Genomic DNA, 18,261 nt, shown 5'->3' on the forward strand with positions numbered 1-18,261 from the left:
CCCTTGTGAAGCCATTCTGTTCTGATTTTTGTTTGATGGGAGGTTTTTTTTTTAATTACAAATTAAATTTCACTACAAGTGATTGGTCTTTTCAGATTGTCTATTTCTAACAATGCATTTTAAAAACTCAGTGCATAGTGAAAAATATGAGGAAACAAAATGAGATTTAAACACTATACCATTTACATAAATTAAAAATACACCCAGGGCAAACAAAAATTCATATTTTGTAAGAACATATGCAAAAAAAAGCTTTACATCCGATAGAACTTAGTTGCTTGTGTGGGGAAGGGAAAGGCAGTAAAAGAGAAAAAAAAAAGTAACAAATAAAATTTAAAAGTGATAATCACTGACCAAAGAGGATAAAGTGCCATGTACTGAAGAGTGTGATTAAACCACTTCAACCCAAAGTCAAACCAGTCAACCAATGAATAAACACAAAACTGGAAGAAAAAACAATAAATATTGCACAGATGTCTCTGGATTTGGGAATAATTAAAATTTTTTACTTTTTTCTTAATGTGTTTGTAGATATGAATTTTTTTACATTGAACATCTGTTACTTTTGAAAATTAAACATATAAACAGAAGTTCAAAAGAAAAACTCAATCTAGAGGAGTACGGTTCAGTGGCAGAATGGTGGTATTCAAAAGACAAGTCCTAGCAGGAAACACAAAAATTTCAGTATGTGTGCAGAATGGATGGAACTATGCATGAATTTTTTCTAGTTAAAATTACATTAATTTCTGAAATAATGTTTGTACAATCAATCAAAATAAAGGTAAAAAATTAACAAAGGTAAAGCAGCAACTTTAAAAAATATATTCAAATGGATTTTTTTTTTTTTTTTTTGGCTGCCCGGCGCAGCTTGCAGGATCTTAGTTCTCCGACAAGGGATTGAACCTGTGCCCTCAGCAGTGAAAGCTCAGAGTCCTTAACACTGAACTGCCGGGGAATTCCCTCAAATGGATCTTTATTGTTTACTACTCCGTCAGAATTCTGCATGAAAATCAGTATCTTTATCTGGTGATACTTGAAAATATGTAACAACTGGTAGAACATATGCCTGACCAATCAGAGCAGACATTGGTAGTAAACAATGGCATCCCTAAAACATAGATTCCTCACACACCATCCCTGCAGCCCCAAAACAGGGTTTAGACTCAGTACCTGAAGCCTTGCTCTTTTTCACCATGAGAAGACTCTTATGTTATAGAAACAGGTATAAAGGTGAAGGGTGCCAAGATATGCTACCCCAAAATATGCCACTTTGGCATAAGGGTTATTTTAAGCTAAAGGCACTTGAAAAACAGCAGATACAAAAGGGATACTTTGAGCTCCCCTTTCCTCCTGAATACAGGAGGTAAAGCTCCCATGTAGGAGCTGCCCTCCACGTACCAGGAGAAAAGAAACACTCATCAAGTTGAGAGCAAGAGAATTCTACACAAACTGACATTGTTAAAATAATTCTTATCTTCCTTTAGCCTCCCTGTACATTTTAGTTACTTTTCCACAATTGCCTCTCTTTGTTTAACCTAGTATTAAAGCATTTAGGTTTTGCCACTTCTTTGGGTCTTCATTTCCTTATGAGGGCTCCCGTGTCACATAAAACTTACATTGAATAAATTTGTATGTTTTTCTCCTGTTCATCTGTCTTACGTTAACTAAATTCTAAGGCCCAGCTGAAGACCCTAAGAGGGAAGAGGTAAAGTTTTGCCTCCCTGCAAAGGCAAGTTTTCCAAACCAGAACATTCCAAAGATTGTAAGGCCCAGACACTACAGCAGACTCCAACCTACGGGAAAGAAGGAAGAAGGAGTTCTTGCTGCTTCTCCCCGACCTCACCACCCCACTCCTGTCATACAGGTGCCCTACTCTTTGACTCTGAAATTTGGTTCACACATATCCTCCTCCGAAAGACAGACACATGTATTCTTCAAGAGCTGGTTCAAAAGTTACTTCCTTCATGAACTCTTCCCTGAAAGCACCAGTCAGAGTTTTGTTCATTCTTTTAACTAATATTTATTGAGCACCTACGATGTTCCAGACCTAAATTTGTAGCCCTGTGCTATCATATGATAATTGTGTCTGGGCTTGACTCTCCAACCAGACTGGGATTAATCCTTGGTGTAGTCCTAGTAAAATAAAGGAAGGAAGAGTCAGCATTTAATGCTCACAGCTGAGTTTGCAAATGTGAAAAATGAGACACAGAAAAATGAGACACAGAAAATAACTCCCACAGGCAAGTTAGATTACTTTCCTAAGGTAATACAGCTGATAAGTAAGTAGGGCCAGGAATCAACCATGGTGGCCTTGAACACCTGGCAACCACATTAGCTTCTTGTGAAAAGGCTGTCACACTTCATGCAACTGATTGTCTGTATGTTTATTTTTTGAGAAAATTTTTAAAAGAGGAAAATTACTTTATGATTACTTTTGTTAAAAGGGTATTTTTTCCATGTGAGACTTGCCTACTATCTGTACTCAGTCGTAATAGATATTTACTCACTCATTCAACAAACAGCCTAATGCAATGGAAGGATAATCTTTGGAACCAGACAAACTTGAATTCAGATACAGGTCCCGCCCCTTACTGGCAATTTGACCCTGAGCAAGTGACTTGCCTCCTCTTAGCAGTTTCTGCATCTGTAAAAGGAAGATAATAATGGTATCCTCTACAATGGCTGTTCTGAGGATTAAATGAGCACATTGCAGTAGTTGCTCAAATTTATAGGAAAGTGCTTTGTGATCTGTAAAGAGCTATGTGAATGCATATAATGATATTGTGAGCCGATGGTACAGAAAGGATAACTGTAAAACCAGCAAACCTGCAAACAAGTAATAATTAATTAAAAATTATGGCACAAAACAGCAGAGAAGCAAAAGGAGTTTCACAAAGTATCTTTGTTTATGTTAAGAGGAAGTCTGATTTTGTTTTTAAGTGCTTGATACACCTGCAAGAAGAAAACATCAAGCATCATTGCCCACAAATACAGCTATCAGAACTGCTCAGTAAATACTAGATAATACAGATATTTAAACAAAATAAAATCACTGGATATACTGGAATAAGTTGAAAGTGAGGCTCAAGTTTATACAGAGGCTTTTTTACTGTCAATTAATTTTATAAATACCATGATAATGATAAGTAGTAATAGCTACTATTTGTTGATTGTCTTTTTATATCAGGCACTTTGCACACATAGCTAATTTAATCCTTACAGCAGCCTCATGAAACAGGAATTATCACTCCCTTTCCACTGACAAGGAGAGAGAAGCCCCAAGAGGTGATGGGACTTTCCCAAGGTCATACAGAGCAAAGGAGATGGGATAGAAATCCAAATTCAATGTTCATTCAGAGAGAGCAAGTAATTTTGCTCCCCAGACTTTGCCAAACCATGAACATTCTTCCTTCTAAGCAACGTCATTTGCCTCTGAGTAGTAACCACTTTTTACCCAGTTATAGTTCATCCTTCTGACCAACACGGACTTCTACATTTTTACCCAGAAATGCTCTTTCATCATCATCTTCCTTCAGCTGCCTGTAATTTCCTGGTTCCTCAGCAGAATCCTCTTCACTTCCCTCTTCTTCAATTCCCCAGATGTCATCTTCCCTTTCCTCCTCCTTTTCCTTTTTCTTCTTGGCCTCTTTTTCCTGTTTTCTTTTTTCCATTTCTTCGTACAGTTCTCTCCATTGCTTCTCTATGTCCTATTTAGAGTGTGGAATTTCAAAATAATTTACAGATGGTATAAACAAAGTTAACTCACTTTAGAAATGTCTGGCATCTTCCCACACTCTTAAAGATTTCTGGTATGGTGTTTATTTACCTATAAGTTTTCAGTATGTGTTGGGTGGAGAGAAGTGTGTGTGTGTGTGTGTGTGTGTGTGTGTGTGTAATTTGTTCATAAATAAAATGGGTTCAGATTAAACAAACATCTACTTAATGCCCACAGCATTGCTAAGCATGGTGTGAGGCAGTCTACACACATTATTTCTATTCCTTACAGCAATGTGTGAAGTGTTACTGCTCCCACCTTCTAGATGAGGAATATGAGATTCAGACTGATTAAATCAGTTCCCCAAGCTATATAGTTAGTGAGTGGTAGAACTAGAATTAGAAACCAGGTTTTCTGGTTCTGAGTCTGGCCCTCTTTCTGCTAAATCACAGTAAAACAACCTTTATGGAACTCTTTGAATTTGCTTTTGAACTGTAGCCAGTACAAATTTGCAGTCAGAAATGGGACTTCTGAGTTCTCTAATGTGTTCATCCAGGTGCTAGAATTTGATCTTTAGAGCTGTCTTCATAAATTTTACTACTCAGAGGCGCCTTAAAGAAAGGACACAGTCCTTGGGACTTCCCTGGTGGCACAGTGGTTAAGAATCCGCCTGCCAATGCAGAGGACATGGGTTTGGGCCCTAGTCCGGGAAGATCCCACATGCCGTGGAGCAACTAAGCCTACGTGCCACAGCTACTGAGCCTGCGCTCTAGAGCCCGTGAGCCACAACTACTGAGCCCAGGTGCCGCAACTACTGAAGCCCGCGCACCTAGAGCCTGTGCTCCGCAACAAGAGAAGCCACCGCGGTGAGAAGCGCGCTCACCGCAACGGAGAGTAGCCCCCACTTGCCGCAACTAGAGAAAGCCCACGCGCATCAATGAAGAACCAACGCAGCCAAAATAAAATAAATTAATTTATTTTAAGAAAACAATATTAGATGATAACCTCAAAGTAAAAACAAAACAAAACCAGACTAAGAAGTGTAAAAAGTCTCATTTTTATTTTTTCCATGATGACTGTGTCAATGCTTCTTTGAAAATGCTAAGTATCAAAGTTCTCTCAAAAATTTCTTTTTAATGCCTGTGCTTTGCTGGTGCTCTAACCAGGAGCCTCGTCTGCCTTTTGGGTAATCAAGCATTGGCCACAAACCTGCTTGAATCACCCTTCCTGCAGAACCAGGAGGTCTGGATGAAGGGTGACACCAAGAAGAAGCCATTGTCCTAAGTATCACTCCACCCGTAAAATAGTTCTAGGAGAGCAGGGAAGCTGGTAAACAGCACTAACATCTTGCTTCCTTCTCCAAGTCATCCATCAGAAATGGGTTCAGTGGCTCCCTTCTAGATCACCCCACTGTGAGCAGGGAGTGTGACACAGAAGGAGTGTGCATTCTAACTCAACAAGTTAAAGGCTGCATGTGACCTTGCACAGTTTATATATACTCTATGAATCTCAATTCCTACATCTGAAAAATGGGAATAACAATACCTGTCTTGCTGGGTTGTTTTGAGAGCTAAGTGGGAAGACTTGTGGAAGGTGTTCAGAGAGTCAAGTACAAGGTTGTAGATGTCCAATGAATACAAGTTCTTTACCCTGCCTCTCAGGGCCATGTAACCAGCAAATGAGACAATGACTGTGAGACTGATTTTTTAAATGCAGAGAACAGTGCACAACTGAGGAGTCAGACACCTGGAAATCCAAGTGAGGGAAAAATCTTACTTTTCTTATTCCCCAGGTCTTATTTCCAGCCTCTTCTGCAAACTCTTCATCATTTGTAAGAAGGAAATTGTCAAAGATGCAGCCTGATTTCACCTGTTGAAATGAAAACCCTGGGATTATTAGAACTAGGTCAAAAGGTTTTAAAAATCACCTGGAAGCTTTGCTAAATGCAGATTCCCAGGCCACGGACCCAGAGATTTTAATCAATAACTGAGGTGGAGTGAGGGAATACAAAGATGATTAAGAGCACAGAGGGTCCAGAATGCTGTACCACCTTAGCTGATCTGCTCTAGAAAGAAGTTACTTTACTGTTTCCCAAGGTTCTGTGTTCTCCAAGCCTGTGACCACTCTTTCATAGGGTTGTGAAGAAATTTTCCTCATTCTGCTAGGCTCCAAATTGCTGTCCAGTGGCTCTTGCCCCAGCTCAGATTGATAGTCTCTGCTGCCACTTATAGATGTCCTTTTTAAGGTTCTCTCCTCAATATAATCAGAAAAACTAAAAGAATACAGGGAAAAGAAAAGGTTTGACAAGAAGTGCAAGCACAATTTAGATTTTCTATTTTCTTAAAATAACATATTTAATATTTACAATTAAAGAAAAAGATGAATCAAGTCAATTGTATATAATAATTTCAGTGTTTATTAATGATAAAGGAACAGAATAGAAAGAGCAGCAGTCATGGAGTCAGACAGACCAGCTCAACCACATACTAGCTGTGTGACTTTGGGGAAGTTACTCAACTCCTCTGAGCCTATTCCCTCATAAGTGAAGTATTAAAAATAACTCCCTTGAAGTGTTGTCATGAGCATTAGAAATAATATATGTAAAGCATAGTGTCTAGCAGATAACAGTCATTCGATAAATGGTAATAGTTTTTATCATAACTTTTCAGTATCTGGATATGTTTCAAAAGAAACAAAAGGAGAGTCATTCCGGATTTTTTTGCTTTAGTATTATATGTTAAATAAATCAGCAAGTTAATTGTGTGAGAGCCGTTGTGTGACCACGAGAAAGTTTGCAGCATGAGTTATCATGTGTCCTTCCTCTAGGGTTTGAAAAAAGTTTTGTTTTGTTTTGCTTTTTTTAAATAAGAAAGACTTTTATTTGGCTTACATCATTCCCCCAACCCTGCCTTCAGCAGAAAAATAAATGACAAAATAGCCACTTTGAATAAAGATCGTTAATTTCCTCTGAGCCATTTAAAAAATTGGTTTTAATAATTCCTTATGCAACTTCACGATTTTTTTCTTTGGGTTTTTTTTTCTTTTTGTGAGTTGGGATTTATTTTTTGTTTTGTTTTTTTTTCTTTTTGAGCTGTCAGCAGTCTTGGTTAGGGAACTGCTCGTTTTTTGGCTCTTCCATTTTTTCTACTTGCACGAGAAATGTTTCCAATCTCCCCTGTTCTCTCTGGTGCTCACTTACCCCCATCCCCCCTACACTAAACTCCTGGCTCTGCCTCCAACTGAGAATCAGGACATGAGGGCCAGTCCTGCTTCCTACAACTCACTAGTGGAGGGACCTTGGTTACTCATATCTCTTCTGTGCCTCCATGCTTTTATCTGGAAAATGGAAGAAAATATAATTTCCCTGCTTTCTTCATACAGTTCTCAGGAGAAAAGAATATGTGAGAAAGCTTTGTGAGACTGTAAAGCCTAAAAAGTTAATTCACTGGAAGTTACCTGGTTTCCTGTGATGTCCCACTTGAATCATAAAATGGGAAGAGTATAGGTTTGGGCACTTACTAGCTATGGGATCTTGACAAGCCAAGTCGCCTCCCTAAGCCCTCCGCTTCCTGGTCAGTAAAACAGAGATGATAAGCCCTACCCTCCAGCCCCACAGGGCTGTGACACAGACCATATGACCTAAGGAATGTCAATGTGCTTTGCATTATGGCTGTTAGGCTATATTCATTGGAGTCACTACTCCTTCAAAGATCATAAGGAGTCCCAAAGCTAAGAGAAAGAATTTTCTTGTTCACTGCCATCTCCTCCTAGCCTCTGTCCTGATGAAAGAATGCAGTATCTTCTGCCTAAGGGAGAAATAAAAGGAAAGAAAAGAAAAGGGACTGTGTATGGGAGTGTAGGAACAGAGAACAGGATGGGTCAGGGACTAAGCAGGAAGATTAAGCAGCTTGCTAGGCTAGGACCTGATGCAGAGGGCGATGGACTCACAGAACATCTGGAAACCCGGGTTGGGGCAGGGCAGGTGAGAGAATTCCGGCCCATCTCTATGCTGAGAGTCGCTAGGCTTTTCCAATGAGGTGCAGGGACCCTGTGATAAACTGGATGTGTTGGTTTGGCTGAGTGGGTAGGGTGGAGTAGGACTTGGGAGTGCCAGACCCAACTAGAACTTAAAAGGAAAGGATGCCTGCAAGGGTGATGTCAGCGTTGTGCAGAACTGTATCACAAGACCAAAAAAAAAAAAAAAAAGAGATAATGCTGGAGTTTCAGAAACGTAGTCTCTCAGGATTCATCCCAGACCTGCTGGATCAGAATCTGCATTTTATTAAGATCTGAGTGATTCATACGCATGTTAAAGTTTGAGAAACACTCCTTCAGCATGGTTTAAATTCTCAAATAGAAAGGTTTGCCTACTTGAGGAGGAAGATAGAACTCAGAGCAATTAGTGTCAAATAATTTTTAAATTTTGTAGATGAACAAAGAAACTGTTTAAAGTGTGTGCCTTAATGTTTTCAGTGGAAAAAAAAAAACCCCAATGTATTTTAAGGGAACAATCAGATAAGGCATATTAATATGACCACATATTTTTTCAAGATGTAGGAAGTTCCTATTATTTATTAAAAAGGGACAACTGAAAACAAAAAGAGATAACAATGGGAATTTGTACAAACTGTATCCACATTCTTCAGATAAAAAAGGAACAAAAGAAGGACATATGTCTCTCTTCTTCCTTCTCTCCTGAACCCCTACTATGCACATGGTAATTTACATACTTCATCTCCTTACACTTGTGTGCTGGCCTCACTGAGTCAGGAAAACAAGAAAGTCAAAATAAATAAATAAACCAAGAAAGCTTCAAATTGGGGGTGTCTGTTCAAGAGACCTTTAGCAGCCTTGAACTGTAGAAATCACTGGTCAGAGACAGAGATTTCACTGGCTGTAGAACATTCCAGGATACACCCAAGGTCAAATGGCTGCAGTTTCTAGAGGCTCTATTGTACAGTGGGTGTAGTCAATAAACAAGGACTTTACGGGCTGACAGACCTTTGAATCCTGTCTCTCCCATGCACTAGCTGTGTGCTCTTGGGCACATCGTGTGACATTTCTGATTCTCAATTCTCTCAAACATAATACAGGGTAATAATAAGGGATATTAATGCTCACTTTCCCTTCCTCTCCAAGGGAATTCCAAGACTACGCATTGATAGATTGCAGTTTCCAAGAGGCCTCCTGGGCTAAAGCTTTCACTCTGGGGCAGGCACTTGAGGTGCTCTCTTTCTCCTGAGTTGGGAAAGAATCCTCCCCATTTTCAACATCAGGTCTCATTGGAAGAAAGCAACTCTGTGAAGGCCTGAGTATCTGAGCCCTCCTGTTTTCCTTCAAATCAGAGCCAGGAAAGGTAACTGGCAGAGAAGAGGGTGGCTAGGCCAGGATTTGTCATCATGGCTGGGATAATCAGTCCCAACATCTATCTGGGGATTTTAATATTTCGAAGTTTTACCACATCTCTGATTCCCTTTTATTTCCAGAACTACCCCAAGATTCACATAGGACCGGCCTAGCAGTATAAAGTATTGGAACACTGAATCTAGCCTCAGAAAGGCCTGCATTCAAATTCTAGCTTTTCTGCTTACCAGATGTGTCTTCAGGCAAGTTAGCTAACTTTGCTGAATGTCAGTTTTCACATTCAGAAGTAGGAGATTTCATAGTGAGAGTTAAATGGCATTTGCAAAGTCTCTGAAATAGTGCTTGGTACATGGTAGAGACTCAATAAATTTTAGCTATTATAATTATTAGGATGAATATAATTAATCCCATTTTAAAGAGGAACAGTTTGAGGTTTAGAAAGGTCAAGACTCACTCAAGTTTTGTAATTTCCAGCCTGGAGCTCTTTCTACTTTGTGGAAACTTTAGAGGGACTGTTCTTCCCTGGCTCTGAGCCCAGAGAGATTTACCTGCCAAAGGTCCAGGCCAAGGACACTAATGTTATAATAGTGACAAATGGTTGGGTTGGGCTTATATTCAGGGTTGTCTATTTCTGGATAAATCCACTCCCCCTGGTAACTGGGATTGTGAATGATCCGAGGTTTCCATTGTCCCTAATCAAAGCACCAAAGAGTGAACATAGCATTACTATTTTTCCATTCTTCTCATGCAATCAGAAAGATTAATCAACTAGGCATAAGGATTCAGAGCAGGATTCCTTGAGCTTCTCTCCCTTTCTTCGAGCTAATGCACAAGACTCTTCCAGGTTCCCCTTTCTACCCAGAGGGATAAGAACAAGGTAGCAGAGACCCATTCTGAGCCTGGTCCCAGCTCTCTGCATAAGTTTGTTCATGATGTTAAGAAAATGTAGCTTCACAGGGAACCGCCATCTAAGGACTCTGGACTTGGGGCCATTCTCTTCCTGGTGTGCAGTGTAGGAAACTGTGACCAAATAAAACAATGTTTGTTTCAGTCAGTATTATCTCTGGACCATTTGATAGTTGATTCCTTTAGTTCCCTCTCATTTCTGACATGAGGTCAGGACTTAGCCCTTAAAAAGAAGTTCCCCCACCCTCCCCCAACATGTTTGGCTCATTCATGTCCTACCCTTCCCCTTTCTGGACCACTTCTGAGACTTCCGGTTCCTGACCCCAGACCCATTTCCTGTTTTGATCATGTTCCTTTGACTGATTTCCACCACTCCGGACAAATTCCTTGCCTAGGGCTCCCTGGACCTCTGCCTCCCAGCATCAACCTTGACCAGACCACCTTCTCCCAGATAGGCACAGCCCTGAGAACACGGCCCAAATGAGGCTACAGTCTTATGGAGAAGGGGAAAGGAGGAAGATGACCACAGGATCTCAGAGTTTCTGTTCTGTAGATTAAAATTTACATCTCTTCTCTCTAGTTTCTCATACCGATTGGCAGGATAGACCCCCTCACCTTATACTTCAGGTTTGATATCAGGGGCTCTTCCCACTCCCCATTCATTGCCTCATTCCAGTCGTCTGGCTTCTTGGCTTCCAGGTCTGGGATGTATTCAAAGTCTTCCAAGTCCTAAAACAAAATGTTCCTCCATGAGGGCAGATGGGTGGGCCGGAATGAAACTGGGATACAGAGTACAGTAGGGTTGGACCTGGCGCCCTACGCCTGCCGCTCTCCTGTCCTCACCCCTGTGAAAGCCCAGCTCAGGACTCTGCAAACAAATCCAAAACATACAGGAGAGAAAAAGCCTTTAAGCAACTCCAGTGCCTCCTCATATTCTCTATCCTTCTGACCTTGACTACTTTAAGCTCAAATAAGATGGGAATTTCCCTTATCCTGGCCCTCTCCCTTCCCCAGTTATGTGCCCCAATTGTCAGAACAAGTCTTCTAGCCTGAGTCCCTCTTCCTGAAGGCCTCTATTAGTGACCTGCCTTGTACCCCAGCATGCTCCCAGGTCTGTATCAGTCCTCCTTTGTACCCCAGGTCCCTTCTATTTCCTAAGACAGAGCTCCAAGTCATGGCCTGTCCTAACGTTCATATTTCTTCTGCTCTGGAGCCTCCAAAGTTTTGCTCTATCTACCTGGCAGTTCACCTTGGTGCTGACCACTTCCCAGACTTACTAAAGGCTTTGCTGCCAAGCCCACTAGACTCACAGTCATTCAGCAGCATGAAGTTCCCTAGCTCCTGGGATGTCTCAGCTGTTTTGTGGTTCCTGAGACATTAACACTCAGCATCCTCTCCTGGGGGCTATAGACTTGATAGATCCCAGCCTATCTAAGTAGTCTCCAGCTTCTCCGGGTCTACTCAACAGGGAGCATAGAGGCCTGCAGCCTCTCCCCTCTCCCCCAGGCCTTGATCCAACCCTGACGACATCAGGTGCATGGTCCACACCAGGAGGGAGAGTCTATGGTTAGTCTGGCTGCCCTGAGCCTGCCTGTTGGGTCTGGAAGTAAACTAGTCCCTAATTCTCCCAGGGTGCTGAAGATCCAGACACTGCTTGATCATCTGCCTTAATTCCCTGACTACACCTCCCTCCCCCTGGGTTTGGAGCCCATTGAATCTCCCTACACATGGCTGGGCCACCGCCCACCTCTGTACAGGCCTCTCCTTACGGAATGGATTCCGGTTGCTGGGTGCCATGCTGCTCCTTGCTGAACCCTGAGCATCTCCTCTGCATGAGGGTGAACCTGCTCTGACCTCAGGAGCAGCAGCCCAGCAGGTGAGGCCCTCCATGACCTGGCTCCACCAGACCCTTCCAACTCATCTTCCATCACTCTCCACCTTGAACTTTATGCTCCTAAAATACTAAACTGCTGCTTTCAGTTCTTTACATAACCATGTTACTTTCCACTTAACTGATGTGCCTTCACTCCTGCTGTTCTCCGGGTCTGGAATATTTTTCCTCCAACTCAATTTCCCTTGCTGTAATGAATTTACTGTTTGAAATTCAGTACATGATTAACACATAAATGCCATGTATTAAGAACTTATTATGTATCAGGCACTAAATTATGTATATTGGCTCATTTAATCGTCACAACAACCTTCACATATAGGTATTATAATAATCCCTGTTTGTGAAATTTCACAGCTGTTATATTCCTTGCCCAAGGTCTAACTGCTTATAGGTGGGGTTTCGCAGTTAGTAAATGGTGGAGCTCAGATACAAACCATATCTGTCTGACCCCAAAGTCTATGTTTCCAATCCCTAGGTTAACCAAATCACTGAAGCATGCCTCCTCCTTCCCAGAACACCACCTGCACCCCAACTCAGCCTGAGTTAGGAGCCTGTTTGGGGCTCCCACAGGATTTGGCTTCCCTGACTCTCACCATTAATTACACAGTGTGACCTGCATCTATGTACTTGTCTGTATCCCTCACTAGATTCTGAGTCCCAGGAGGATTCTCAGTCCCTGGATTGTTCTATTCATAGCTGTATCCAGTACAGCTTTCCAGTGAATGATAATGAATCAGTGAGTATATTCCACATATTTCCCATATCAATAACTTTGGAATCAAAGAGATCCAGGTTCAAATGTTGGTTCTAATGCATGTGTGCCTGGGCAAGTCACTTCATTTTTTAAGCATCACTTTCCTTGTCCTCATAGAGGCTTCTAGCAGGGTCAGTAAATCCTCAATAAACATGAGGTGCCTCCCTCTTCCCTCAGTGCCTCTCTGGATACCAATATTTAGCTGGACACCTCCTTGAGGGAAAGATGCTCCCCGTTTCTGCTCCATTGTTCCTAGCTTCCTTTGCCCATCCCCACAGCTAAGATCCCCTCCTGCTTCCCAGCGCAACACCTCACCTCAGGTTTCTTATCTTCAGGATCCCCTATTTGTAGGCGTTTGTCCCATTTCCTTGGTTTCCGGGCATAGGGATCTTTTATCTTCCTGGGAGGCAAGAAGTCCCAGTTGTCCTCCAGGTCCCCAGCTGCTACTTGCTGGTTGTCAATTTTGACCTCATAAGTAGCATTGGGGTGAATAATCAGAGTGTACAGGTGAGTGTCTTTATTGATCTAGAAAGGGAACGAGGAATATTTCAGTCCCCTGTTGGACCTCAAGCATTAAATGCACCATCTAAAACAGACCCTCAGTTCCTGAATGCCACCTCCCACATAGTCACAAACACGCTTTTCCACATCCCGCATCCCATTGCTCTGGTTAACCCAAAAGAGGCTTTGGGTCTCATTCCCCTGAGTACACACTCCTCTGGTCTCACCTAGTTCCCATCCTTCCCTTCATCACAGCTCTGGTCATTCTTTGATCTTGTCTGTTTTTCTGTCTGTCCCACTAGACTCTGAGCTTCTCAACAGCAGGGATCGTTTCTGACTCATCTGTTGTATCTGCAGGTCCCAGCACAATGCCTACCCTGAGCAGGATCCCAGGGAGTCCCTGTATGCACAGTCCTGCTAGGGAAGGACTTGGCCCCAAACACAAGTTCTCCAATGAGCCAGGACCTAGGGGCTTCTCTAGACTCAGTCTCTGCCTCACCCCTGTGCTCTACTTGTGCCAAACTTCTTGCAGTGCTACTCTTTCTCAAGTCTCCTTGACTTTTCTCATGTGATTACCTCTTCTAGTAGCTCAATCCTCCCTAAAATTGTCACCTTCCTTTACAAGACCAATTCATGCTCATCATTCAAAACTCAGCACAGTAGAAACCTTCTTTGTGCTTCTCTGAAGCATTTCCTAAGGCACCAGCTTGGGTAGGGGGCCTCCTCTGTGCTCTCACAGACCCCAATCAGACTAGGTAGTCATTCTCCTTTGCTTGACTCTTACCGTTACTGGACTCTGAGTTCTGTGAGATTAGAGGCCATGCCTGGCTCACTCTATCCCCAGCCCAAGGCCCAGCACAGAGTTGGCATTCAGTGATTTCCTGTTGAGTCGCTGATGAAATCCAGCTATTATCCTCCAGCCAACCTAGATCTCTCTAACCCTGATGTTACTAAGGTAAACTCACCACCCATTTCTAAGTCCAGCACTCCCCACCTCCCCCGTCTCTTCCAATATCTAGCAGTGGGGAAGTGGGCCATGGCAAGCATTGTTCCAAGAGATAAGCTTACATGACTTCCTAGGCTTTCAGATCAATTGCTTCTATGTGAAATCCTGTAATTTACAGCACTTCTCTGGGTCTATTTTCTAATCTGCAAAATGGAGATGATAGTACTTAATTTATAGGGGTGTTGTAAGGATTAAATGAGATAACAAATGCAAAATGGTTATCCTTCCCCCTAGGCTGAAGACCAGCCCACACACTCACCCTGCGCTTGATGGTCTTGTTGTTCTCATGGTATTTCCCTTGATAACGAGGGATGACTTGTACTTTGTTGTTGCCAAAGCCACAGATGTCAGGGCCTAGAAATTAAATCCCAATACATGATTTTACATCACTTTTAGGCAGTTTGCCTGTTTTGTGGCTAAGACAGACATAGCAGGAAAGAGATAGCACACACAAATTTAGGATTATTTGAGGAGAATTTAATAAAGAGACTATTTTAATTCTTTGTTTTGTTTCGGGTTTTTTCTGTTTTTGTTCTTTGTTTTTTTTTTTTTTGGCCACACCATGCGGCATGTGAGATCTTAGTTCCCCGATGAGGGATCGAACCTGCTTAAAGGGACTATTGTAAATGGTGGGGGCAGGACATTGAGAAAATATAAGGAATAATGCTATGCTCCAGGCTATTCCCATCCCTAAGCTTGAAGGGGCTAGGAGAAGGGGCAGTTACCAAAGCCCCCAAAAAAAAGGAGTTCAGTAGAGAGGGCAGCCAGGAGATAAGCTGTGACTTTCAGTCAAGGGACAGAACTCTCCTCCCTCCCTGTGATCTTCTGCCAGGGTTCCATTGACCAAACGCAACTGGAAGCCCCTCCTGTGCCAGGCACTTAATACCACGTCATTTAATTCTCACAAGGAGGTATTACTATCTCCACTTTTAGTTGGGAAAATTGTGGCCCAGAAAAGTCAAGCAACTTGCACAAGGTCAAACAGCTAATAAGTAGCATTGCTGGGCTTTAAACCCAAGTCTAACTAGAAACAGAGCCTGGGGCTCTTCCTGTTTTGTGAAAACTTTAGAGGAAACTGTTGATTTGTGAGTCCAGAGAGCTTAACCTGGCAAAGGCCCAAGAATAGGGTTTTTTTTAATATAAATTTATTTATTTATTTATTTTTGGCTGCGCTGGGTCTTCATTGTTGCGTGCGGGCTTTCTCTAGTTGCAGCGAGGGGAGGCTACTCTTCATGGCAGTGCGCAGGCTTCTCACTGCGGTGGTTTCTCTTGTTGTGGAGCGCGGGTTCTAGGCTCGTGGGCTTCAGTAGTTGTGGCACATGGGCTCAGTAGTTGTGGCTCGCTGGCTGTAGAGCGCAGGCTCAGTAGTTGTGGCACACGGGCTTAGTTGTTCTGAGGCATGTGGGATCTTCCCAGATAGGGGATCAAACCTGTGTCCCCTGCATTGGCAGGTGGATTCTTAACCACTGTGCCACCAGGGAGGTCCCACCAAGAATAGGTTTTAACCTAGTTTTTCTACCTAATTTCCCATGCTATTGCTCTCTGACTATCCTAAACATGTGCCTGCGTGCACCACACTCACAAACACACACACACACACACACACACTCAGTGTGCTCTAGCCACACTGGTCTCGTTTCTCTACTTGCATTTGAATTTCATGTCTCTGAGCTTTTGTACACACAGTTTCCTATGCCCAAATTACATTTCCTCTATCTCCTTTTCTGCTTATTAAAATCTAACTCATTCTTCAAAGAATAATTAATACCTTTTCCAAAAAGCCCCCAGGTGGACTGAGTCATGCCATCTTTTGTGATTTCATAACTCCTCATCAATACCTTTGTAAAAGTATGTCTTCATTCTGCCTTTTAAAAAATGATGCATGTGCCTGTGTTCACACCAAGCAGAAGGCAAAAGGGTAAAGTAGAAAAAGCGCAGGCTTTACAGCCAGGCAGTCTGGGTTCAAAATCTGACTTCCCACTTACTCATCTTGTGCAAATTTCTTGCCTTTGTTTTCTCATCTGTAAAATGGAGATGTTAACAGCCCAAACTTGTTGGGTTTTTTGAGCATCAGGTAAATAATATTCATTTGAAAAGGAAAAAAATCACATTAAAAAAACCTATTTCCAATTTCCCTACTACAACCACCATGTACATTACAGATATAAGCGCCTTGTGAGAAGGGTAGATTCTGAAAAAAATAGTGATGGGCAGACACATGTTTTAGACCCCCATAGTGCTTTATTGGTCTACCTAAGAAAGGGATTGAAAAATAAGAAAGAGATTGAAAGATAAGAAAGAGAGTTGAGGGAGAAGGGATTCAGACAGAAAAAGGACGAAGCAGCTGAAGAGGAGGATTTTGGCGAGGGCAAGAGAGAGATCTGGAGCTCCCTGGGAAAAGAAAAAACATCTAGAGAGCATTTTAAGGAAATGTTGATTTATGATGTGTAGTTTAACCCTTTCCTCTGAATTTGTGCAAAAACCTTCAGTAAAATCCACATTCTTCACCAATGATTTGGGAGTTGGATTAGTTGCTGTTGTTTCTTGGTTTTTTAAATATCAACTACATTGAAACTGAGCTAAGTAAGAGCTGGACTGCCCCCAAGGAGGCCCAGTATACTGAGGTTACAGATGCAACACTGGATGCACTACAGATGTTGGATAAAGGTGATTTCCCTAACCTTCTGTGCCTTTCTCTCCCTGAGGGCAGGAACCTCCTTCAGAGCACAAAGCCTTATTGTAATAGGTACATTTGAGAGTATCTACACAGTTTCTGATCCCTTTCTCTTTTTCTTAGAAATGGAAAGTGTCTCTCTGTACTGTAGCCTTGTTAATACCATGTGACTCTTCACCTCTATATTAACATTTAGGTTTAGAGTTGCTTTTCTCAGGTCTTCTAAGAGTCTTACCACAGAGGGAGGTGGAGCTATCACATTAGAAATTTCCTGTTCCAAAGAATATGAAAAAGAATGTGTATGCTCGTATGTGTGTGTGTATATAAAAACTGTACATATATAACTGAATCATTTTGCTGTACAACAGAAATTAACACATGGTAAATCAACTATACTCCAATACAATAAATTTTTTAAAATATAAATTTCCATCTGAGCCTTTTCTACAACTGCAGTGGCTCTCATTAAGACCTCACAGGGCTGACAGCGACTACTGTCAGAGAGCTTACCAAACATGATGTAATACTCGGATTCTGAATGCATATCCTCCTGGTTCAGGGTGTCAGGAAAGAGTTTCACGAACCCGCCACCGCAGTGGACGCCTTGCTTGTGTTTTATTGAAAACTGAACCACCAAGGTCTCGTTCTCATTGCTGAATGGTTTGAACCTGGTGGAGAGGGCATAGAACTTGGCATCTTCACTGGTCTGGAGACCTGAGAGCAGAGAGCACAGAATCTTTAGATTTAAATACCCTAAGAGCAGCCAGAGAAACCTAGCACTTGGTCTCACCAATCTCTGCTACCTTCTTACTCACCTACTGCATGCCAGGTGATGTCCTGGATGCTTTACACACATTATCTTATTCAAGCCTCAGAGCAACCCTGCAAAATTGGTACTATTTTCACTTTTACAAATTAGGAGTCTGAGTCACAGGGAGGTGAAGTGACCTGCCTAGGGCCACAAGGCTAGTAAGGAACTAAACTGGGATTTTTTTTTTTTTAATGCACCCACTTTATTTTTTTTTTTTAATATTTATTTATTTATTTATTTATTTGGCTGTACCGGGTCTTTGTCATGGCACGGGGGATCTTCGTTTCCTCGTGTGAGATCTTCGCTGCAGCACAAGGGATCTTTAGTTGTGGCATGTGGGATTTTTAGTTGCGGCAGGCGAACTCTTAGTTGCAGCGTGCGGGATCTAGTTCCCTGACTAAGTATCGAATCAGGGCCCCTGCATTGGGACCGCGGAATCTTAGCCACTGGACCACCAGGGAAGTCCCCTAAACTGGGATTTTTATGACATGTTTGACTGATTCTTTCTTTCCCTAATACCATACTGTCTCTGATTTTCAAGAGATACTTAAATACTATTCTGAAGCTTTACAAAACAAGCTCTGTTTCTATTAAGACCCCATGGGTGACCAGAATCAGGCTCTGCCGTGCACAACT

General features: G+C 42.1%; 1 protein-coding gene across 1 annotated transcript in view; it reads right to left on the bottom strand.

The window, feature by feature from the left end:
• Positions 1-3,458: 3,458 nt before the first annotated feature.
• LOC137760568 (calreticulin-like) overlaps positions 3,459-18,261 on the bottom strand; it is a 29,028-nt gene continuing 14,225 nt past the window's right edge. The window contains 7 exon segments of the mRNA XM_068537535.1: positions 3,459-3,707; positions 5,492-5,584; positions 9,628-9,771; positions 10,601-10,714; positions 12,949-13,158; positions 14,400-14,494; positions 17,325-17,528. Of these exon segments, the coding sequence (XP_068393636.1) occupies positions 3,459-3,707; positions 5,492-5,584; positions 9,628-9,771; positions 10,601-10,714; positions 12,949-13,158; positions 14,400-14,494; positions 17,325-17,528 (1,109 nt within the window).

This window comes from Eschrichtius robustus, chromosome 3 (assembly GCF_028021215.1).
Source record: "Eschrichtius robustus isolate mEscRob2 chromosome 3, mEscRob2.pri, whole genome shotgun sequence".
In the NCBI taxonomy this organism is placed as follows: Eukaryota; Metazoa; Chordata; class Mammalia; order Artiodactyla; family Eschrichtiidae; genus Eschrichtius; species Eschrichtius robustus.